This window comes from Budorcas taxicolor, chromosome 5, assembly GCF_023091745.1.
Source record: "Budorcas taxicolor isolate Tak-1 chromosome 5, Takin1.1, whole genome shotgun sequence".
In the NCBI taxonomy this organism is placed as follows: Eukaryota; Metazoa; Chordata; class Mammalia; order Artiodactyla; family Bovidae; genus Budorcas; species Budorcas taxicolor.
Window position 1 is genome coordinate 80,267,226 of NC_068914.1, and position 24,338 is coordinate 80,291,563.

Here is a 24,338-nt window from a genome sequence, read left to right on the forward strand (position 1 = left end):
AAAAACCATAGCCTTGACTAGACGGACCTTAGTCAGCAAAGTAATGTCTCTGCTTTTGAATATACTATCTAGGTTGGTCATCACTTTTCTTCCAAGGAGTAAGCGTCTTTCAATTTCATGGCTGCAGTCACCATCTACAGTGATTTTGGAGCCAAAAATATAAAATCTGACACTGTTTCCACTGTTTCCCCATCTATTTCCCATGAAGTGATGGGACCAGATGCCATGATCTTCGTTTTCTGAATGTTGAGCTTTAAGCCAACTTTTTCACTCTCCTCTTTCACTTTCATCAAGAGGCTTTTTAGTTCCTCTTCACTTTCTGCCATAAGGGTGGTGTCATCTGCATATCTGAGGTTATTGCTATTTCTCCCGGCAATCTTGATTCCAGCTTGTGTTTCTTCCAGCCCAGCATTTCTCACGATGTACTCTGCATAGAAGTTAAATAAGCAGGGTGACAATATACAGCCTTGACATATTCCTTTTCCTATTTGGAACCAGTCTGTTGTTCCATGCCCAGTTCTAACTGGTGCTTCCTGACCTGCATACAGATTTCTCAAGAGGTAGGTCAGGTGCTCTGGTATTCCCATCTCTTTCAGAATTTTCCACAGTTTCTTGTGATCCACACAGTCAAAGGCTTTGGCATAGTCAATAAACAGAAGTTTAGAAATAGATGTTTTTAGTCAGAAATAGATGTTTTTCTGGAACTCTCTTGCTTTTTCGATGATCCAGCGAATGTTGGCAATTTGATCTCTGGTTCCTCAGCCTTTTCTAAACGAGCTTGAGCATCTGGAAATTCACGGCTCATGTATTGCTGAAGCCTGGCTTGGAGAATTTTGAGCATTGCTTTACTAGCATGTGAGATGAATGCAATCGTGCGGTAGTTTGAGCAAATATAAGTCATAATCATGACATATATGGAGTGCTTTTTCAGGATCTGTGTAAATGAAATGCTTATACCTTATTTCATTTTCAAAATGACCATATAAAACCACAACTCTTATGACCCCTTACTGATAGGGAAGGAAACTGAGGGTTGGAGATTTTTTACTTGTTTAGTGTGAACTATGGAGACAAGATTTAGACTCTGAAGTCTTTGCTGGATTATACTGCCTTGCGGATGACCAAATACCATTAAAAACTAACAAAAATAGAACCAACATGATTCTAATGAAGGATGTCAAAAGGTACACATTTTACTCCCAACTCTTCCATTTCACTCACTATGATTGAGGGAATCATTGGGAGAGGTGAGGTGAAATTGCCTTTTTCGTTCTGATAAATGAACACAGCTGCCTAATTTAAAACAATTTTGGCTGTACCACTAGACTCCATGTATCATTTTTACTGGTTATACTATTTAAGTTGGAGAAGGCAATGGCACCCCATTCCAGTACTCTTGCCTGGAAAATCTCACGGACGGACTATTTGAGTTAAATTTAGATGTTGTTGTTGGTTTATCTCTAAGTTTTATCCAACTCTTTTGCAACCCAATTGACTGTAGCCCACTGGCCTTCTCTCTCCATGGGATTTTCCAGGCAAGAATACTGGAGTGGGTTGCCATTTCCTACTCCAGGGGATCTTCCTGATGCAGGGATCGAACCCACGTCTCCTGCTTTGCAGGCAGCTTCTTTACCGCTGAGCCACTAGGGAAGTCCTTAGAGGCCCCCATAATACCAGTACTGTCAACTCAGTTTCTGTGAGAGTGAAAACTGTTTTTTATCTGATTTCTGCATTTTTTCAATTAAAAATTGTATGCTTTCAAGCTGAATTTTATGTTAGAGAATTTTGTCTCAATAAAATATTTAAAAATGTATTCAAATTGCTTGTTATTTACAGAATTCGTTATAAAAGGCTAGACTTTATAAATGATGCCTAATTGGGACTATTGAGGGATAATAAAAATAGTTTTCTTTTGTTGATTTCTTTGTTTTTGATGCCACTCTTTATATGGATTATGCCACTGAATCTTTATTTTACAGATGAGGGAAATGAGGTGGTGAGTGGTCAGGTCATGGGTAGTCGTGAGAGGTGGAGCTGGGTTTTCAGTTCCAAATCCTGTGCACCTCAGTCCTTTGCAATTGTACCATTCATGAACCACACTAATAATATAGTTCACACTAGAAGTGTTTGTGGCTTTTCTTCAGGTAACTAATTTACAACTGAGTTGTAGCTTAATGTATTGAGATGACCTGATCATTTTTCTATTTAGGTTTTAATTTAAGGCGGCAAAAGAATTCTCATTTCATGTTGTGTGTAACCCCTTTATCAGTTGAGACATGACCTTATTTTTATCCTTTGATCTTGAGTTATGAAGGAGATTCATAAAATGAATGATGTCCTGCCTCTGTTGCCTATTTCTCCATAGCCTAATCTTAGTTTATATTTCTGCCATTGCAAAGGATATTTGATTAACAAGGGCATAAATTATTATAAAGGGTGAACTTTATTTCTGATTTTAGTTACCTCTCCAAATTATGAATGACAAATCAGGGAGACATGGTATGTTGAAATTTGACAAATTATCTTCTTAGAATTTAAAATGTGATTTTAATGTAAGGCAGTAAATGCTCATTAAATGTAAGAGGGAAAATAAAACATAATACAAAGAAAGTTAAAAATCATACATAATTCTAGCACTCAGTTGCTATTAAAAATGTTAATACATTTTATTCCAATTATGCATTTTCCCCATGCCACAGTTATAATACACTAGTAGAAGTTCTTGCTTGTAAGGTGACTTTGGAGGTGGTGGGTAGGGAGGGCAGTTTACAGAACTGAGGGGAAGCTGAGGTGCCAGAATTTGGAGCAGGCAATAAGCAAAGGTACCCTGGCAGGCCAGCAAACAGGAAGCAAGGTGCAGTGACCTTAATGTAGCGATTGGGATGCTGTGTCCTACTGCAATGCAGGAGTCTCTCCTCCCTCTCTTCCTCGCTGTGCTTCATCCAGAATCCCAGTCCCAAGGAAGAGTGTCAGATTGCTAGGATGTGTCATAGGACTGTCCCTGGCTGTACCACAGGGAGGAAGAGGGAGGATTTGACCTTTACTTTTTAAAAATTGATTTAATTGGAGGCTGATTACTTTTTGAAATGAAAAACATAACCAATGTGTTTTGTGTGTGCTGAGTAGTGTTCTGAGTGATTTCTTAAATTGTTTCATCACAGTCCTCATGGAAGTCCTTTGAGACAAGTGCAGTCAGTATCCTTGTTTTCTAGCTGAGTAACTAGATGAGGCACAGAGAGATGGAATAGCTTACTGTTGCCAGGAGGGCTGCTGCTGCTACTGCTAAGTCACTTCAGTCGTGTCCGACTCTGTGCGACCCCATAGACGGCAGCCCACCAGGCTCCCCCGTCCCTGGGATTCTCCAGGCAAGAACTCTGGAGTGGGTTTCCATTGCCTTCTCCAATGCCTGAAAGTAAAAAGTGAAAGTGAAGTCACTCAGTCGTGTCAGACCCTCAATGACCCCATGGACTGTAGCCTTCCAGGCTCCTCCATCCTTGAGATTTTCCAGGCAAGATTACTGGAGTGGGGTGCCATTGCTTTCTCCAACCAGGAGATGAGCTGGAGGTCAGGCTTTAGGATTTGTGTGTTTAACCACACTGATCTGCTGAGGCGGTGGGAGTGGGGAGTAGGGCTTCCCACTTAGATGCTACCGAATGGAGGACAGGTGCAGTTTTGAAAATTAATAACATTTATTAAATACCCACCACATGCCAGACACACTTATGTTTCATATCATTATTTATTTTTATCTTCACTATATTTTTTGTGTGTATTGTATATCTGTTTCATTAAAAAACTTGAGTGTGTGATGCAGATAAAAATGTAAGTTTTGGTAAAATATTTAATTTCTTAAGGGTTGTTCTTGTTTGTGGAGCACAGTGTCAGCCTCTGCCATTAAGGATAATTTTACTGTCTGAAGTTTAGGAATTCAATACAGGTGCAAGTAGTTTCTAGAGGAGGAGACCAGACCAACAGCAGTGGTAGACTTCTTGCCTCTATGTGGTAAAACAGAAGGTATATAACAATAGGACCATGTGTTTGCTGATGTTATTTTCTTTTAAAATGCAAACACCTACCTATCATTATAGAATTCGCTAGTTGAGTTGATTAAATAATGAATACTTGTTTCCAAATAACAAGATAGAAAGGACTCTCTGGTTTCTTCTGTATCAAAAACCAAACAAGTTGGTGTTTTATTTATCCTTAATAATTTCTACACGTATTTTATATACTTGAATACTTAATTTTTTATCTTAACATAGAATTTAACTATATATGTGTGTAAGTAAGTATTACATTATAGAAGAAGGAGAAACTTCAGGGTTATAAAAATATTTGAGAGATTCTTCACATCCTTTCCCCCAAATTGTACTCCCCTGAGGTAACTACTGTTAACATTTTGGCATATATCTTTCTGGATTTTTTTTTCTCCATATACACACAGTTTTATTAAACTAAATGAGATCCTATAGAGCTTTTATTAATACGATTAATAATTAACTATGGCCTTGTTCATGTTAGAATTCCATTCTTTCAGAGGGTGGTATAATGTTCCAGAATATGGATGGATTCCCCTACTAGTGTATGTTGTGGTTGTTCACTCATCCAGTCATGTCCAACTCTTTGCAACCGATGGATAGTTGGTATTTTATTGGATTTTTAGTGACAGTGACAGGACTCTCACTTTTTTTCTTCTGTACTCGCACCAGCCTTTGGTTTCCTTTGCTAGTTCTTCCTCAAAATGTTAATGTGTCATTCAGTTCAGTTCGGTTCAGTCGCTCAGTCGTGTCCAACTCTTTGCAACCCCATGAATCGCAGCACACCAGGCCTCCCTGTCCATCACCAACTGCTGGAGTTCACTCAGACTCACGTCCATCGAGTCAGTGATGCTGTCCAGCCATCTCATCCTCTGTCGTCCCCTTCTCCTCGTTAACCTATTATAATTCCCTAGGTAACCCCAGTGCTTTCGTGGCTTTCAATATAGTTAATATGTCTATGACTCCCACTTCCTGTCTCCATATGAACCTGTCTTCATCTCAGACTTGTGGATCTAGCTGTCCTCCCTGCATGTCCTCTTGGATGCACATTAGGCACTTTAAACATAACATGCATATGTTTGAAAGTTGATTCAATTATCCTATTCTTTCTTAATTTGAGAATGCCTTGATTTCTTCTTCATTTCTGAAAGATAATTTTGTTGGGTATATGATTCTAGGCTAATAGTTTTTTTTCTTCACATGAATAATATTTTGCCGCTTCCTTCTGGCTTTCATTGTTTATTTTAGGGAATTCATGACCATTCTTTTTTTTTTATATATATACATAATTTTCAGTTTTTTTTCTCACTAATTTCAGTGTTTTTTTCTTTATGTTTAGTTTTCAGAAGTTTAGTTATGATCCGTATTTCTTTGAGTTTATCTTGTTTGGGTTTTGCACAGGTTCTTGAATCTGTGAGTTTATATCTGTTACCAAATGTGGAGAGTTTTCAGCCATAATTTCTTCAAGTACTTTTCAATTTCACCTTCTTTCTCCTCTTTTATGGACTCTGATTATAAAAATGTTAGAGCTTTTGTTTTAGTCTCCCAGGTCTCTGAGACTGTTCCTTTTTTTTCAATCTATTTTCTCTCTACTGTTCAGATTGGATAATTTTTGTTCTATCTTCTAGTTACCTGATTCTTTTTTGATCCCCTCCATTTTTGCTGTTTAGCCCATCTTTTGAGCTTTTTGTTTCAGTTATTGTATTTTTTCAGTTTTAAAATGTTCTTTGGTTCTTTGTTTGATCCTTCTATTTCTTTGCTGGGCTTCTTCATCTTTTTTCATTTGTTTCAAGTGTATTGAAATGTTTGTAGTTGCTCTTTTTTTATCAATGCTTATTTAAAACCTTTGTCAATTATTTTAACATCTCTATCATCTTGTGGTGTTGATATCCATTGATTGTCTTTTTTCATTATATTTGAGATCTTTCTGAATCTAGGTATGACATTGATTTTTGATTGAAGCCTGGATATTTCTGTATCATATTTCCAAACTTGGATTGAAACCTGGTTATTTTTGTATAATGTTCTGAGACTTGGATCTCATTTAAGCTCCATGTTTTATCAGGTTTTCTCTGACAGTACTCTGGCAGAGGCTGAGTGGGTGTCATCTTGTTACTTCCAGGTGGAATTAGAAATCCAGGTTCCCTACTTGCGTTCGGTTGACAGTTGAGGCAGTACTTTTATGATTTCTGGATGGGGGAGTGGAATCTCCACCTCTCCCCATGGTCTCCACCAGATACTGTGGTAAGGATGCTGCATTACTGCTGGGTGATGGTGAAAGTTCAGATTCCCACTAGGCCTCCTCTGAGAGGGCAGTATGCTTTGTTACTAGGGCTGGAACATGGTGTCCACTGATGCCATGGTTCATCTTGTTAACCTTGGCTGATAGGGTTTAAATTCTTGGCTCTCTCTCCTTGGCTTTTGCTGACACCACTCTGGCAGAGGTGTTGCTCACATGATTCCTACCTCAAAAGACTAGAAATCTAGTGCTTAGCCTTTGCTGACATGTTTGGGATGGAGTCACAGCTTTTCCTGTGATGCTTGGCTGGAATAGAGTGGTTGTTCTCTTAAAATGTTTCTCTTTACGGGCTTCTCCTTTTATGGTATTTTAGCTAACACAAGTAGGCTTTTGGGAGGAATTGTTTTGTCCACATCCATTGTTATTTTCAAGTTACTGATTTCTTCAGTTCCAAGACTGAGAGGCAAAAAGAATACCCAGTACACTGACCACTCTGTTGTTACTTGGGCCCTGAGTTCCCTAGTGTGTGTGTGTGGTTTTTTTTTTTTTTTTCCCCATCTCTCAGATTCTTCTTATTGCGTGTTTTGTGATATACTGTTTAGTTGTACTTACTGGGAGGAATAGGAAAAGTTTGTCTATCCCATCTTTCTGGAGACAGAAGTCACGTCCATCTTTTTTGAACTTTGTTTTCAATGGGCCTCATGTAATTCTTCTCTGTGCAGGTACCTGGAACTGGAAAGCAGTGGCCATCGGAATGAAGTCAGACTTCACTACCGCTCCGGCAGCCACCACCCTCACACAGAAGTGTTTCCTTACATTTTGGCTGATGATAAGTGGCACAAGCTCTCTTTAGCCATCAGTGCCTCCCACTTGATTTTACATGTCGACTGTAATAAGTAAGTGAAGTGTTCTCAGTTCAGGAAACAGAAGAGTCTAAGAAGTGACGGTTAATACATATTACTTATCTAATGTTTTTTTGTAGAATATATGAAAGAGTTGTGGAAAAGCCTTCCACGGACTTGCCCCTGGGCACTTCATTTTGGCTGGGACAGAGAAATAATGCACATGGATATTTTAAGGTATATTTTGATGAATATAAAATGTAAATACAAATGCTTTCTAATGAGCTTCTAATGAGTCTTGCTTTTTATGGTGTAAGCAAAATAAATAGATTTGTATAGTGTTTTTCCTACTGGTGTCTATTTCTGTCTTATTTTTTTAACACTGATGTTTTATTTAGCTGGTCAACTCTATTCTATTTTTTTTCTTAATGAATTTGAGCTTTAGATATGACAGAGATGATTAGTCTCTCAAGGCTCAATCAGGGCAGTTAATGTATTCTTGAAATTAGGCATTCAAAGTAATAAAAATCTAAAATGTTAATATACAAATAAACTCTCCACTTTTGAAATATAACCTTTGATGATACTTTCATAAGGATGTTAATAACAGAGGTTTAAAACTTTTCAATATTCATTATTCATAATCTCCTTGTACTTCTAAAAATGAGAAAGGAATACATATAATAATATATGCACAAATCTGTTAAAGCTAGAAAGCAGTTATAATTGATATCTTTTTCTTGTTGCATATTTAGAGATATACTCCATAGAATTGCATCACAGGATCTAATGGACATCCCATAACTCTGTATTTTAAGGATGAGGAAATAAGGTCCAGAAATTGCTTGACTACTAGCTCATAGCTCATTTTCCTCCAGTGATTCTGACACTACCTATCATACAAAAGTTATTTATTAGAAGATGATAAGTGATGTGTCTAACTTACGGATTTCTAGTTAGAGAAGGTACAAGTAGCTTGAAAATTGTGTTCTAAGAAAGATTTGTAAACCTCGAAAGGTGTTTTTATTTACTTTATTAAAGAATATTTTTTTTTTTGCTGACAACACAGGAGACTTTACTGAGAAGAGGTGCCCTGGCAGAGAGCATGAGCATAAGGGAATCTGCCACATGGCTCACAGTTTTGGGTTTTATGTTGAAGGGTTGTTTCTGGCCAATCATTCTGACTCAGGGTCTTTCCTGGTGGCACATGTGTTACTCAACCAAGATGCATTCCAGTGAGGAGGTGGGACATGTGGTGTATCCTTTTGACCTTTCCTGACTTCTATGGTAGTCCAGGGTTAAGAACCCGTCTTCCAGTGCAGGGGACACAGGGTTCCATCCCTAGTCATGGAACTGAGATCCCGTGCGCTGTAGGGCAACCAAGCCCGAGCGCCACAACTAGAGAGAAGCCCATATGCAGCAACCAACACCCGAAGCAGTGAAATAAATAAATAATTTTTTCTTTTTTAATGTGTTTTTCAAACTTACTTAAACTGTTATCTGGAAACCAGGTGCTTTGAATATGTTATTTCATTGAATCTTAGTCTTGTTGCAGGGCCTTTTTAAAAAATCTCTTTTACACACGCATAAACCTGTTCAGAGAGGTTAAGTAACTTGTCCAGATTCAGTCATGGGGATTTGATCCCGTGTTTGCAAATCTTGAAAAATCAATGCTCTTTTCCCACATGGTGTGCTAAGTCACTCAGTCATTTGCAATCGACTCTTTGCAACCCTCTGGACTGTGTGTGGCCCACCAGCCTCCTCTGTCCAAGGGATTCTCCAGGCAAGAATACTGGAGTCGGTTGCCATTTCCTTCTCCACTTTTTCCACATAGAATGGATAGCAAATTTGTGCTCCAGGTATCAAGTTTCTCTTCTGTTTAATCATGGCAGTCTTTCCCCTGGAGCCTGTTGTGGCCTCAGAAACCTTCTCACACATCAGTTATGTGTACTTCTCTAGAGCTGGGCATTGCACCAACCATAAAACTGTATATGGAAGCCTTGCTTTCATTTTGATGCTTTCAGATGACAGGAGATTGTTATATACAGGTTGCTTCCCTAATCCAAACCCCAAACAAACAACAGATACAGCAATTGCCATGCAGTATACTTAAATATTTATAATTTAAACTGACATTCTTTTTGTACCATGCTATTAATCTGATTAAATGTGTAGAAGATATATAGGCCAGGATGTGACTGGTAAATCTTTGTAAGGTACATCAAAATTGTCTTAATAATATATTGGTACTCTGGTCTTGGTCACTTCTGTCATTAAACATTCTGTTTGCATTTTTCAAAGGGAGAAAGTGAAATATTAATTAAAATTAATAAAGATGATGAAGGAAGAAAATGGAGTGATGAATGAAAGGGACATCTAGAGTATCTGATGAGGTCGCTACCTTTTGGCTGTTGCTTTGAGAGTCTTGTGAACTGGAAGCTAATTATGTCATAATGAGGAAGGATGAATGTAAATTTCACATATGATGTGAAACATGTGATGTGAACTTCTGTGTAAAATATGTCATTTCGAGTTGGCATTTAAAAAAATTTCATGCTAAACTTTCTGTATTCCCAAGGACTCACTACTCACTCTTGCTGTAGCTGTTTAATAAACGTCTTGTCCTTTTTAAATTGAAGAATTCACTTTAAAAGATCCAACCGAGAAATGAGAAGTACTCAAATAAGCATTGTTCTTATGACTTAGTTTTTCTCTTCTCTTCTTGATGATTATAGTTAATTTAAAATTGCTATCAGTTTTACTGTTGCTGAAACCTGAACTGATTTTCAGGTTGATTTTTAAAGGTCATTTTCAAGCATTTCTTCAAGCTAACTAAAAATAGCTTCCCCAAACATATGACTATTGCCTCTTAATTATATCTTGACATTTAATTTTAAGGGTTTAAAAATATTATCAATAAGAAAGTACATGGCAATCATCTATTTTGCCTGATGTTTTTCTTTCCCTTTGGTTTGAAGTCAAAGCCATGTATTCAAAATATTTTTTTCAGGGACTTGGGTGAGTCTAACCTATAATGTTTCCCTTCATGAACTTGACTATTGAACATAATTTGGGTAGATGAAAGTAATACATCTTTAAAAAATTTTTTCACACACAGGGTATAATGCAAGATGTGCAATTACTTGTCATGCCCCAAGGATTTATTGCTCAGTGCCCAGATCTTAATCGCAGTAAGTCCATTAGTTCTCTCACTATGTAATGAAAAGTGTGCTTCTTGCTTAATTTTGTCCAAAATGTCAGTTTGCAATTGGAGTTCTCATGTATTAGTTGTCAGCATAGACTTAACCAGATTGAACTCCTTATAAATACAACTTGACTGATGCGGTGTTTGTGATTCTAGCCTGTCCAACGTGCAATGACTTTCACGGACTTGTGCAGAAAATCATGGAACTGCAGGACATTTTAGCCAAAACATCAGCCAAGGTAAAAGCTCCTTAGAAATAGAGTGTGGGGGAGTGTAGCTCAAAAATCCTTGAGGTTTCCTACAGTTTCTTTTATAACCACAGTTGTTCACCTTTGAGATTTTTCTGATCCCCTACTGTGTACTCAAAATCCCTGCTCAAGGAAGGGGTTTATAAATATTCAAACCCAAGACATCTGTATAACAAATGACTCAGTAAATCAAGAATGAGGCAGATTACTTGGTTTTTACACTGCTTACTACAATAGGATTTATTGTTTAATTTAGTTTTTATTATTATTTAGGTTTTTTTTTTTTCCTGCAAGGAAGGAGGCAAGAGGACATTGTAAAGAATATGGACCCTAGAATTACGTGAGGGAAATGGTCCCACAAAACCTTTCTACCACTGTGTTACAATTGTAGGATCATTGGCTGTCTTAACCATGTGTCAAATTTACCTGTAGTTTCACCAGGCTGTTGTCATGTTGCATAGCAGATACCGATGACCTAAAAGTTACGTTGTATATGGATGATTTGTTTCTGACAAATGTAAAGTCTAATATTTATGTTTGCACTTGAGCAAACATAGCCATGAAATTAAACATTTTTAAAAATGGAAAATGCTTCTCTGTATTGTGTATGATGCGATTTTGACTTAGACTTTTCTCTGTTTTATCATAAATCATACAGCATACTTTTCTCTGCTCCCCCAACACAAAAAGTGAAGTGAAAGTCACTCAGCTGTATCCAACTCTTTGCGACCCCATGGACTATACTGTCCATGGAATTCTCCAGGCCAGAATACTGCAGTGGGCTCCCTTTACCTTCTCCAGGGAATCGTCCCAACCCAGGGATCGAACCCAGGTCTCCCGCGTTGCAGGAGGATTCTTTACCAGCTGAGCCACAAGGGAACCCCCACCCCCAACCCCCTTCCACACTCACAAAGGCAGGAGGCAAATTTACTACAAGAAGAGGAGAAAAATCCTTTCCTTTAAATTAAAGGCTTAAGTCATTTGCAACAACATGGGTGAACCTAGAGATGATCATACTAAGCAAAGTAAATCAGAAAGAGAAAGACAAATACCATATGATTTCACTTATATGTGGAACCTAAAATATGACAGAAATGAACTTATCTATGAAACAGCAAAAGACTCACAGAAATTGAGAACAGACTTGTGGTTGCCAAGACAGAGGTGGGTGAGGGAGGCATGGGTTGGGAGTTTGGGATTAGCAGATGCAAACTATTATATAATAGACAGAATGGATAAGCAATAAGGTCCTACTGTATGGCGCAGGGAACTATATTCAATATCCTGTCATAAACCATAATGGAAACAAATACGAAAAAATAAATTAAAGCCTTAAGTATATTTATAATAGATGATGAGCATAGCCATCATTAGTGCTATACACCTAAAAAGCAGTCAGATGCCTGTTGGAGTGTTTTGCCTTTCTGTGTTGCTGGAATGCTGAGCAATACAAACCTCTTCCTTTGTACTGCAGCTGTCTCGAGCCGAGCAGCGAATGAATAGATTGGACCAGTGCTACTGTGAAAGGACTTGCACCATGAAGGGAACCACCTACCGAGAATTCGAGTCGTGGACAGACGGCTGTAAGAACTGCACATGCCTGGTATGGCTTCTGCTGGAGTTCAGACTAATAGAACTCAGACGTCCCTACTCTTTAAAAATGTATTAAACCAATGTCATCATGAAAATTTCAAGACCCATTTCCTCAAAACACAACACTAAAGTGCCAGCAAACCCAGTCAAATCTAAAGAACCATGTATTGCATTATTAAAGACACTTTCTAGCTTATAAAGATTATTGTGTTTTAAGAATGCTATAAAGTTTTAAGTTTATTGTCCACATGTGAAGTTAATGATTTAAATTGGGTCAGTAAAAGGAATCCCAGAGGATTCTATCCTGTTATCCTTAACTTTTCCAGGGATTTTCCCCTCTTGTTTTTATTAACACATTTTGATAAAACTAAATGAAATGCAACAGGAAATACTGTGACCAGATTTGGCTGTATAAATAAATAATGGAGTCTAAATAAGCTTTAAAAATTTACTAATACAGTGGAATGTAAACTATAGAGTTTAAATAAATATGATTTCTCTAATTGTTCACTAATTAGGTAGAATGGTTAGAAAGTTTAGTCGCTCAGTCATGTCCGACTGTTTGCAACACCATGGACTGTAGCCTACCAGGCTCCTCCATCCATGGGATTTTCCAGGCAAGAGTACTGGAGTGCATTGCCATTTCCTTCTCCAGAGGATCTTCCTGACCCAGTGATCGAAGCTGGTCTCCCACACTGTAGGCAGACGCTTTACCGTCTGCCACCAGGGAAGTCCTAAGGTAGAAGGTAGAATGGTTAGTGTATTATTATTTCAAACATATAAGTTCATTTTCAAAGGAAAGTTCAAAATGAGTTTGGTTTTGAACTTTTAAACTCCACTTGAATTATTTGTGAAAACTGGTTGGCTATAAAGAAGTCAGAAGTCTAAAACATTTTTCCCAAGTTCATCTAGTTTACTTAAACATGGAACATCATGATGTGAAGATGGTCAAAGTTAGTGGTGAAATAACAGTTCATATGCATTGCGTGTGCAGGCTTTGTCTGATTTCTATTTAGAAACATATTTCTACCAAAATTACATTTCACAACTATAGTAAAACCTTTGCAACTTGTTAAATGGGTGCCCCAAGTCAAATTGAGTAAGATACAAGATGTAGTGTGGCGAAGTCATAGTTTTTTGAAAAGACTAGAAAAGCAACTAAACTACCTCGGAGTTCTGGGTTATCTTCAGGAACCAAATTCACTTAGGTACCCTTTAGGTTGGTACCTCTTATGATGATTGTCAGCGTCCATTCATGGTGGTGGTCTGTTTGAGCTAAAATATCTCTAGGAAGATTTTTGCATCCTGAAACTGGGTCTCCAGCATGGCAGCTGCTATTCCAGAAATATTGTTTGTTGATGGTCATTTTGTGAGTCACCTGGGGAGACATGAGTACCCCAGTCTGGCTCTCAGCCTGCTGTTTCCCTGCCAGTGGTGCCTTTCCTTCCACCCCTGTCCTCACTCACTTCACAATAGGAGGTGAGACCTCTAGCTTAGTTGCTGAGCAGAAGATGGGGTCAACCACCACCTGTGTTATGACCCAACTTGTGTTACTGTGGGTCTCTGTATATGGATTTTACTGTAATTTTACTGTAAAATTATGGTTTTACCAAAGAGAATAGTAATATTTATGACATTTTACGTGACGAATTTGATATTTAAGAAACAACTTAAAAATACTTGAAAACTACCAAACTGCAACTTGAAAATTCTTTAAAATACTGTTTTCTTCTCAGAATGGAACCATCCAGTGTGAAACTCTGATTTGCCCAAATCCTGACTGCCCCCTCAAGTCGGCTCTCGCATACGTGGACGGCAAGTGCTGTAAGGAATGCAAATGTGAGCATAACTTTTATGGTGACTACTTTCTTGGCAAAACTAAAGCTTTGTATTAATAAATATTCACCCATCATTGGTTTAATCTGGGTAAGCTAAATAGCTTTTAGAAATGATGAAAATAGGAAGAATCCCTTCTCTATTTTGGTTGGGTAGTTCTTTTCCACTTAAAAATGTTGTATTCTAGCAAGAAAAGTTTTCTTTGAGGAATCTATTCTGTCTAGTGACATTAGTAGCAAAGATATGTAATCAGCTTAGTAGAAGGCATTTCTCTAATTAACAGTGCTTGATGCAAATGCCTCCCAACTAGGTTAAGAATAGTCCACACTCAGCCAAGATAACCAAGAAAATCCATGATACAAATGACCTTTACAAAACTCGCTGTATGTCCAAATCACAGAAGTACACATTATTATAGAATAGTCCAGTGTGGACGGCCATGGTCTTAATCATAAAAAGATGCTCATGCCACCGAATGAAGAAGCTGCCTGACTTTCAGCATCTGTTGTATACAGTTCACTTCTGATGTCTGAAAATGCTCTTTGAATCCATAGCTATCATCGAATGGATTCTATACAATTTATTTAATAAGAGAAAACATTGCATCTATATTATTTATACTTTAACAGTTGCCTCAAGTCCTTGTTAAAAGTAACATTTAAAATTTAGCCTTTTTAAAAAAGCCAAGAAATAGTATCATATGAAACCTGGGTTGTCATAAAATTTGTAGAATATATAGGGGTATGTAGAGTTAGTGTTAGTCAGTCAGTTGTGTCTGACTCTCTGTGACCCTATGGGCTGTAGCCTGCCAGACTCCTCTGCCCATGGAATTCTCCAGCCAGTAATACTGGAGTGGGTTGCCATTCCTTTCTCCATGGGATCTTCCCAACCCAGGGATTGAACCTGGGTCTCCTACATTGCAGGTGGATTCTTTACTCTCTGAGCCATCAGGGAAGCTCAGGAGACACAATCCCAAATTGTGTCTCACTTCAATCCCAAATTGAAGCTCACTTCGTAAGTGCCATCTAATGTTACACATGTGTGTACACAGAAGATAGAAAGAGAGGAAGAGTAAGGAAGAGGAAAGAAGAGGGAGAGAAAAGTAGCAGCTACTTTTTCTAGGGTTTTTTATGCTTACCTTGCTCTGCTGACATTGCCATACCTTACTCTTCCCTATGTAGGGTGCTCCTTCTGGTGAGAGTGACAAGTTATTAGAGAAAAATCAGGAAGTCACTTTGTAGTTCACTGATTTAATTCCCCCAGGAGCTTATTTATATTTAATTTTGTTAGACTTTACTTTGAACCAATCCATTTCATGAGAGTGTATTAACCGAGTCACCTAGGGTATTAACCTAGTGTATGAACCAGGAAGGGTTATATATATGTCACTAGCTAATTTCCCTGGTGAGGGATAATCTGAGTTCTTCTTTGAGGTTGTATTAATAATGAAAAGCTTGTACCAACATTCTGTAGTTTTCTTTGTAGATGCTTGGAGGTAGAAAGAAGAAAGGTCCTCTATAGGACTTTATATTGGTATCATGGCAGTACCAGGAATCAGTTTTTGCTGTTCTTTCATCTTTTACACTGATACTTCTACATTTTTACCTATTTGTAGGTAAAATTTGTATAGATAGATTTGTATTAAGTGATATTGATTATATTAGAAACAGGCTGAATGAAATAATGAACCACCATGACAGATGAATTAGTCAGAAGTGGTAAATTTTAGTTCTGATTTTGCCATTTGTCTCTGTTACCAACAGTAAGCTGCCTATTAAATCAGACTATGCTTGAAATCTTCTCCAAAATAATGTAGTTAGATAGACTTAATTAAATGGTAAAATATTTTTAAATTCATTAATGCAAAGTGCTTCTGGCAGACTTTCGTGTTAATGATTGGAAATCAGTTGTATTTCCTACATAAAATAGTGAAAGCTGTAACTGAGTGACCAGTGAAAGGACCACAGCATCACTGGAATTTGAGTCTTTCATTTCATACTGCTGAAAAATAATGAGGATTAAGTGACTGTCTTTTTGGTTACATTCAGTGATATGAGTGCCATGGAATATAGAGAATTTGTGTCCCAGTATCGAGCTGGCATACTATGTTTAGTGAATACCCATAGAGTTTTTTCATAAGAGAAATAAGTATTTAGGTCATATGGTCAATATTAGAGATAATTTGGGATTGTGTCTCCATATGCACAAATTTTTTCGTTTAGAAAATAGAAATACCTAACTTCCTATTGAGTAAATTGATACATGATACAATTTATCCTTAAAAAAAGTGTACAATCCAGTATATTTTAGTATGTCTATAAGGTTGTTCAACTATCACAACTACATAATTCCAGAACATTTTCATTGTGCCAGGAAGATACAGTCTAACCAGTAAGAATCATTCTGTACTTCCCTCTTCTGCCACTCCCTGGCAACCACTAGTCTACTTTCTTTTCCTATTTGGGGCATTTCATATGAATGGAATTAAGCAATATCCACATGCATAAGTTTAAAAACAGTCACTAAAACATTTCAGGAAATGTTCTCCTGAAAAGATTTGCGAAAAATATTTTATAAGGATAAATAATATTTAAAATAAATTTAATAATAATTAGCTGACTTGTTTACATAGTTCAGGTTGTCATATGTGCTAAAAGTAGGAGAAGCCAATGGTTATACAGATCTACGATGTTCTGTGTGTGTGTATTTTACAGTTATGTATGAGGGGAACAGGATCGTTTTCCTATACTAATTTTCCCAGTAGAATCAGTGTTATAATTTATGAGAACTTAATTTCAGTGGAATACGAATTCTATGTGTTTTACTTTTTAAAACACAACCATAGCCTTCCTCTTCCACAGTGCACTCATTCAGTCTTTAAAACTCTTTTGCTCAGTAGCCTCTTTCAGTCCAGTTCAGTCGCTTAGGCATATTTAACTCTTGTGACCCCATGAATCGCAGCACACCAGGCCTCCCTGTCCATCACCAACTCCCAGAGTTTACCCAAACTCATGTCCATTGAGCAGGGTGACGATATACAGCCTTGATGTACTCCTTTTCCTATTTGGAACCAGTCTGTTGTTCCATGTCCAGTTCTAACTGTTGCTTCCTGACCTGCATACAGGTTTCTCAAGAGGCAGGTCAGGTGGTCTGGTATTCCCATCTCTTTCAGAATTTTCCACAGTTTATTGTGATCCACACAGTCAAAGGCTTTGGCATAGTCAATGATAGCCTCTTTAATGACATAAAATTAACAAAATATATTCTGTAGTGAGAACAGTTTAAAGAGATGAATCATTTATTGTTTCTAAAGCCTTTGGAAGGTAAAACATGTAACCTAACACTGAATGTCAGTCTGCCAAGACTGAAAAGAGCACCACCAGTACATGTGGCCAGTCATGTTTGGTCTTCTTTATATAATGCTGTCAGCCTTGCTTCACCAAAGTTGTTTGTGCAACACTGGGCCGCCCTGGTTTGTAGCCTGCTCTATATGTTTCCCCTGTAACTTCAGCTCTAGCCCTTTATCCAAATATGAATACTGTTGAATAGTAGGAAGGTTTTATTTTGGGAGAGAAGTCAGAGAGAACCAAGCCTGTCACGGATCCTTATTTGAATCTACATAAGCAAAGTGTTGGAAGGAGGAGCTTAACTTTTATACCCCTACAACTGAGCTACCATGGTGGAGTTAGGATGAAATCCAAAGGCAGGACTGCACCAATGCCAAGCTTTAATGTATGAATAATTATAACTATAACAAAGTCACATGTCTTCCTCAGGTTGGAAGGCACGTACTTTGCTCCCCAGTTGATCTTTATAACAACTGTATAAACTAGGCATTGTCTCCATCTTCCTAATTAGAGGGATTACATGACTTGTCCAAGAACACACTTCTAGTTAAATGTTCCAGAGAAATTCTGTCTGAAAGTGCTGTGCTTTGCCAGCCTACTTCCCTCTTTAAAAGCATCTGCTCAAATTAATCTCAGTGATCTACCTTCATCAGTTGGTAGCTAAGCTTACCATACAAAGGCCATTAGGGTCCTGGCTAAGTCTAGGTGAAGTTACAAAATAAGCACAGTTTGCCTTTGTCCACTTATCTTCTCCCATTTCAGCCACCACCACCATACTGTTTATTCCAGTCACAGGCTCGCAACTAATCAATAGTAAGATTTACACAAATTCAAGGCAGCTCTAGAAAATGTAACTGTACATTTATACAGTAAATGTAACTGTTTATATTGATAAATATTTTGGGTGACATTAAATCTGAAATACGATGAAGTGAAACTAATTAAAGTATATAAAATCTCAACCCATTTAAAAATTATCAGAAAATAATCCATTACAATTCTATGAAATAGAAAGCTACTAAAATCATTGAACTTAGAAAAAAATTTAAGCTATTCTGTGCATTCATTTTATTTTATTTCAGTGGATTGTATATTCAAGTTTGAACACAGAGTACTGCTTCACAGCAAGGTGGTTCATGAATACAGAGAACCAGAAACAAATGAGAACTAACGTTGTAATGTCTTTTGCAGAAAAGGCTATGTTTTAATAAAAAACAACTGGGAAGACAGATTTCCTCTCCATTTCTAGAAAGGCAACAAAATAGAGGAAATGTGAATGTGACCATCAAAATTGGTTGGTGCTCGCTTGTAGCAATAGTTATTTTAATTGGTGTTTTCTCAGAGGACATATTTATATGAATAAATTATAATAATTAGTTGGTTGAATAAAATCAGTTTGAATACATAATCAGTTCAGCTCGGTCACTCAGTTGTGTCCAACTCTTTATGACCACATGGACTGCAGCACACCAGGCCTCCCTGTCCATCACCAACTCCCAGAGCTTACTAAAACTCATGTCCATCGAGTCAGTGATACCATCCAACCATCTCATCCTCTGTTGTCCCCCTCTCTTCCCAGCTTCAATCTTTTCCAGCATCAGGGTCTTTTCCAATGAGTCAGTTCTTCGCATCAGGTGGCCCAAGTATTGGAGCTTCCGCTTCAGCATCAGTCCTTCCATGAATATTTAGGACTGATTTCCTTTAGGATGGACTGGTTGGATCTCCTTGCAGTCCAAGGCACTCTCAAGAGTCTTTTCCAACACCACAGTCAAAAGCATCGATTCTTCGGCTCTTAGCTTTCATTATAGTGCAACTCTCACATCCATACATGACTACTGGAAAAACCATAGCTTTGACTATACCGACGTTTGTTGGTAAAGTAATATCTCTGCTTTTTAATAGGCTGTCTACGTAGGTCATAGCTTTTCTTCCAAGAAGCAAGCGTCTTTTAATTTCATGGCTGCAGTCACCATCTGCAGTGATTTTGGAGCCCAGGAAAATAAAGTCTCTCACTGTTTCCATGGTTACCTCATCTATTTGCCATGAAGTGATGGGACTGGATGCCATGTTCTTAGTTTTTTGAATGTTGAGTTTGAAGCCAACTTTTTCACTCTCCTCTTTCACTTTCATCAAGAGACTCTTTAGTTCTTCTTCACTTTTTGCCATATGGGTGGTGTCATCTGCATATGTGAGGTTATTGATATTTCTCCTGGCAATCTTGATTCCAACTTGTGCTTCATCTAACCTGGCATTTCACATGATGTACTCTGCATATAAGCTAAATAAGCAGGGTGCCAATATACAGCCTTGAGATACTCCTTTCCCAGTTTGGAACCAGTCTTTTTTTTCCTGTGTCCAGTTCTAATTGTTGCTTCTTGACCTGCGTACAGATTTTCTCAGGAGGCAGATCGGTGGTCTGGTGTTTCCATCTCTTGGAGAATTTTCCACAGTTTGTTGTGATCCAGACAGTGTTCTGTGTTGATTAGACATCATACAGTTTTACACTTAATACACTGTCAGCTTAGGTAAAATGGGCTTACCATTCCTATTGAGTGGTTAAGCATGTGGGCTATAGAGTTAGATTTTCTGGGTTTGCTGGCTCTACTGCTTATTAGATTATTAGCTGTGCAAGTTACTTTACCTCTCCCAGTCTCAGCTGCCTCATTTGTGATGTTATATCTAAGGGTTGATGTAAAGACTGAATGAATGGTAAAGTGTTTAGAACAATGTTAGCTATTATTCCTGTTTTTATGAAAAGAATCATTTATATTTTTATTTATATATATATATTTCACAATTTACTCTTTTTTTTTATTTATTTTTATTCAATCTAGTGAAACTATCTCATTTGGCCATAGATCTTAAAATTGCACAGGTCCTAGAGATCTTCAGAACTGCAGTTTGCTTTTGTTGAGGTAAATAGGGACAGTGTAAAACATGAACAGTGAAGCTAGGGAAGTTAAATGGCTTTTCTGAGATCAGTTATTTTGTAAATCAAGGTTATTTTTTTCCCCTCAAATTCTGTTCTAACACACAGTGCTACTATCTTCAGGACCATTTTTCCCTCAGTATTTTGGGTGGGTCTTGATCAGGGTTGACACTTAGAACCAATGCATTATGCATTTTTTTGTGTTTGGCTTTTATTTAAACTCACATTTGCAAGATTCATCCATATTTTTTTGCATGTAGATGTTGATTTTTCATGTTTTTTGCTGTGTGTGTCCCCTTTGTGTTAATATATCACAGTCCAATATGTTATTGAAGAGTGAGTCAGGTGGTTTCCAGTTTTTGACTCTATAAATGTCCTTCTGTAAATGTGATGTACATGTTTTTGGTGTCATGCGTGCCTGATGTATATTTACCTTAGAGTTGTTTGGGCACACAGTACAGCTGTTTTATTCTACAACAAAACTGTTAAACCCTTTGGCAAAATTGTTTTGCCAAACAGTTTCCCAAAGTGACCTTTCCAGTTTGCCCTTCCATTAACAATGTATAAACATTCCATTTGCTCCACAATCTCACCCACACTTGACATTCTTGGTCTTTTTAATTTTAAGCATTATGATATATTGATACATCATGTTGTATTGTACTTCAAATTTGCATTTCCCTGACAACTAGTGAAGATGAGCAATTTTTCATATATTTGTGGACCAATTTCCTTAATTCTAAATAATAGAAAATAAGAGTAGATTTTTAAATACAAATAAGTACAAACATTTCCCCGAAGATCATTTTTCTTTTTCTTTTTTTGGCAGGAGATGTTAGCTTGGGTAGTTTGATTCTTTTATTTTCACATTAGTATGCAAATATGGATGATCCAGCTCTCTCACTTAAAATGAGTAGGAAAGTAGGGATTAAATGACTATCACTCAAGTAATTTTTTTTTAAAGTAATGACAGGAATGAAACTGACTCAGAGACTTTTAAACATGTGAATATAAGGAGGAGGAAAAAAAAAGCAATGGTATATAATTCACCAAGAATCTCTTTGTTCTTAAAAAAAAAGAAACGCATAATTTATATCAGTGACATTGAAAAAGAAAATAATTTTGAGCAACATAACCAATAAGCTTAGCTGTCTCTAAAGTAATTCTGGAAGCATGGGAAATATGCAATATGCATTGGAGGGTCTCATGCATGAACACAATTATCAATTAGTTGGCTTTATATTTCTCCACAAGGGGCTATGTGACCAGAATGCTAATGCTGACTTTGGGGATCTATGCAGTAATGAAAAAGGTAGAAATAGCAATCAAGAGGAAGATGTGTTGTTTTACACATCACATGCAATATTTTTGGAAAGTTTCCTGAATGTCTGTAGTTATTAAGGAATAGTATGTCAGCAAACAGTTGAAAGAGCTGAGTGCTAATGGTGTTGCTATAAATCATGTGCATGACCTTGGTTTGAATTGTCTTTTCTCATCAAAATTACCTTAATTTAGTATTAAAATAATATTGAATAAATCATAGAATTAATACCCTTTCTTAATTATATAGGTATGTGTGAAAAATGGGCAAAAAATAGTTCACTTGTATAATACTTAGTTAAGGTCATTGAGCTTGTGATAGGGAATATTTTCACTAAAGACAAATAGCTAAGTTTTATTAAAGAGAGATCTCATCTCTGTTTAATAAAGATAATCCTGTAGGCTTCCTGAACACCGTCATTAATTTTGTGCTGATATTTTTTTCATAAACTCTTCAAACAGGCATTTGGCATCCTGCTATCTTTTAGACATTTTAAAAACTGAGAAATGTCACATCAGTGGAAAAAATACTGAACTGGCAATATATTAGTAAGCAAGAATAATTAACAATATAGCCTTCAGATTAATGACTTATGAGATACCACATGATACATTTTAATGATCTTTAGAAAAAATGAAAAATCTATTGTTAAGTAGTCAGCCAGCGGAGCTGACATGCCAGGGAAATACAGGGCAGAATTACAGGATGATGGCAATGTCATAGCAACTTGCTGGTGTGTTCTCTACTTCACAGTCCTGAGATGTGTGACTCATTCTCTCTTCCTAATCCTACTACAACACTTTTAATGTCTTAACTAAAATAATAATTCATACATTAATATTCAATCCATCTAAAAAGATATAACATAAAGAGTAAAAATCCCCGTTTTCCCCCCACCACTGAGCTTCTAGTCCTTGTGTGTCCATCCAGAGGATTTTCAATGAGTCCACTTTACATACGCATGTGTAGGCTTTTCATGTACAGTAAATGATGTCACACATCTTCCTGTACTTTGATCTTGGAGATGTTTCCTTATCAACAAATGTTTAAAAATGGCTGCATGGTACTCCACTGTATAATTCATCACAATGCTATTTCTTCCCCCTCAAAGGATATCTTGATTGTCTCCAATCTGTTTTTGCTGTTTTTCTTACGAAAATCAATATTGTGGGATGTCACACATGTACAATCTTGGGGTGCTTTTTTGCCCTTTTATCTATATGGTAAATTGCTGAGTGTGGCATTGCTGGGTAAGAGACTGTGGCACTTTTGAATATTGCCAGCTTTTGTGCTACAATTATCTTCTTGCTCTAAATTACGCAAAGCTAGTGCAACCCTTCTAGTAAGGAGCACTTGGTGGCAGCGCTGAGGGAAACCTGAAAACACCACTTTTCTCTCAGTGTCATGAGTTCTTTAAAAAGAGCATCAGGGACATTTTTCTTTTTCCCAAGCAACCTTGACAAGGTAATATCAATTCATGGGAGATTCCTCCATGAAAGATAGTCTATAAAAGCCTGAACTTTATTGTTTTACCACAAACAACATTGTCTGGTGAGCTGATAAAATTAATTCCCATTCTACATCTTTGGTAAATTCTGTAGATAGCGTAAGGATATATTGAATTTATTTATTTTTCCTGAAATGAAAGTGGTTTTCCAGAAGACATAACATGGGTACAGCCCTCTGATTTTGAGGCATTATACTGTGCCTGTTTCATCATGTTTTATTTTAAAATAATGGAGAATACTCAGCCTCTAGTTCTTCACTCTGAATTGTAATTTCTCTTCATTATTAAGGTTCTTGAATAAATGTATCTTGTGGGTTTTATTATTTTTCATGCCCCATTACATTTTCTCAAAAGAATGTCTCTGCCCATCTAATGACATTGCTTAAATGGCCTAAAACTCTTCAGAAGAAAGCTTTATGCAAATTTGTCTGTAATAATAATTAAATCAAACTGTCTAGCACAGCTCTAAGAGAATAAAAATGGGACTCTTTAGGTGATTGGAAAGCTCGTCCTTCTTAGCAGTATAAGGCTTTGAAACAAGTGAGAGGATTTCAGATTTATATGAAAGCAAAAGATCCATAATCTAGATATCATTCATATGAGACACAATTTAAGAGAGAAGACAAAACACTTATCTTAGGCAGAAAATGCAGCTTCTTATCTGCTGCATTGGGAGATAATTGTTTTAAAAATGAGCTTATTTTCTTCTGAGAAGAGATCAAACAAAATAGCATTTTGAAATCAGAATAGGGAAAAATAAGGTATATGCAATTTAAAGCATCTTACCAGTTGATTTAAGCAGTTAGGTTGAACGTAGTAAGTCAGGAATACCAGCTGCATAATAGAGGTAAGTGGACATCAGAGTGCCCATTGGAGAACAAAGCCACAATTCCCACCCACCCCAAGAGGAAGGACAAAGCAGCAACTCAGCTGCCTTAGCCTCTCCAGTGGATGCGTTGAACACTGTGTGTGGCCTGTGCTCCCTGGCACATATTTACAGACTGTGTAAAATTAGTATCGATTAAAAATTAGATTTAGAGAACACAATGATATTAGAGTTCAGTGTGAGGAAAGGTCAGCAAGGAATGCTCTTTTTCAGTTTAGAGACGCTTGTGATAAAGTACAATTCAGGCACATTTCTTTTTGTACAAATGCTGGCCCTTAATTTAAAACTATTTCACTATTAAAAATACATATGAAATCATATGAAATTGCTTTAAAAGCTGTTAGTGGA

The 24,338-nt window shown here is 37.1% G+C and overlaps 1 protein-coding gene across 1 annotated transcript in view; it reads left to right on the forward strand.

Moving 5' to 3' along the window:
• Positions 1-24,338, forward strand: part of NELL2 (neural EGFL like 2) — a 385,297-nt gene that overhangs the window by 86,716 nt on the left and 274,243 nt on the right. The window contains exons 4-9 of the mRNA XM_052639941.1: positions 6,999-7,172; positions 7,259-7,355; positions 10,237-10,309; positions 10,480-10,562; positions 12,046-12,174; positions 13,901-14,003. Coding sequence (XP_052495901.1) covers positions 6,999-7,172; positions 7,259-7,355; positions 10,237-10,309; positions 10,480-10,562; positions 12,046-12,174; positions 13,901-14,003 — 659 coding nt within the window. The remainder of the gene's footprint in view (positions 1-6,998; positions 7,173-7,258; positions 7,356-10,236; positions 10,310-10,479; positions 10,563-12,045; positions 12,175-13,900; positions 14,004-24,338) is intronic.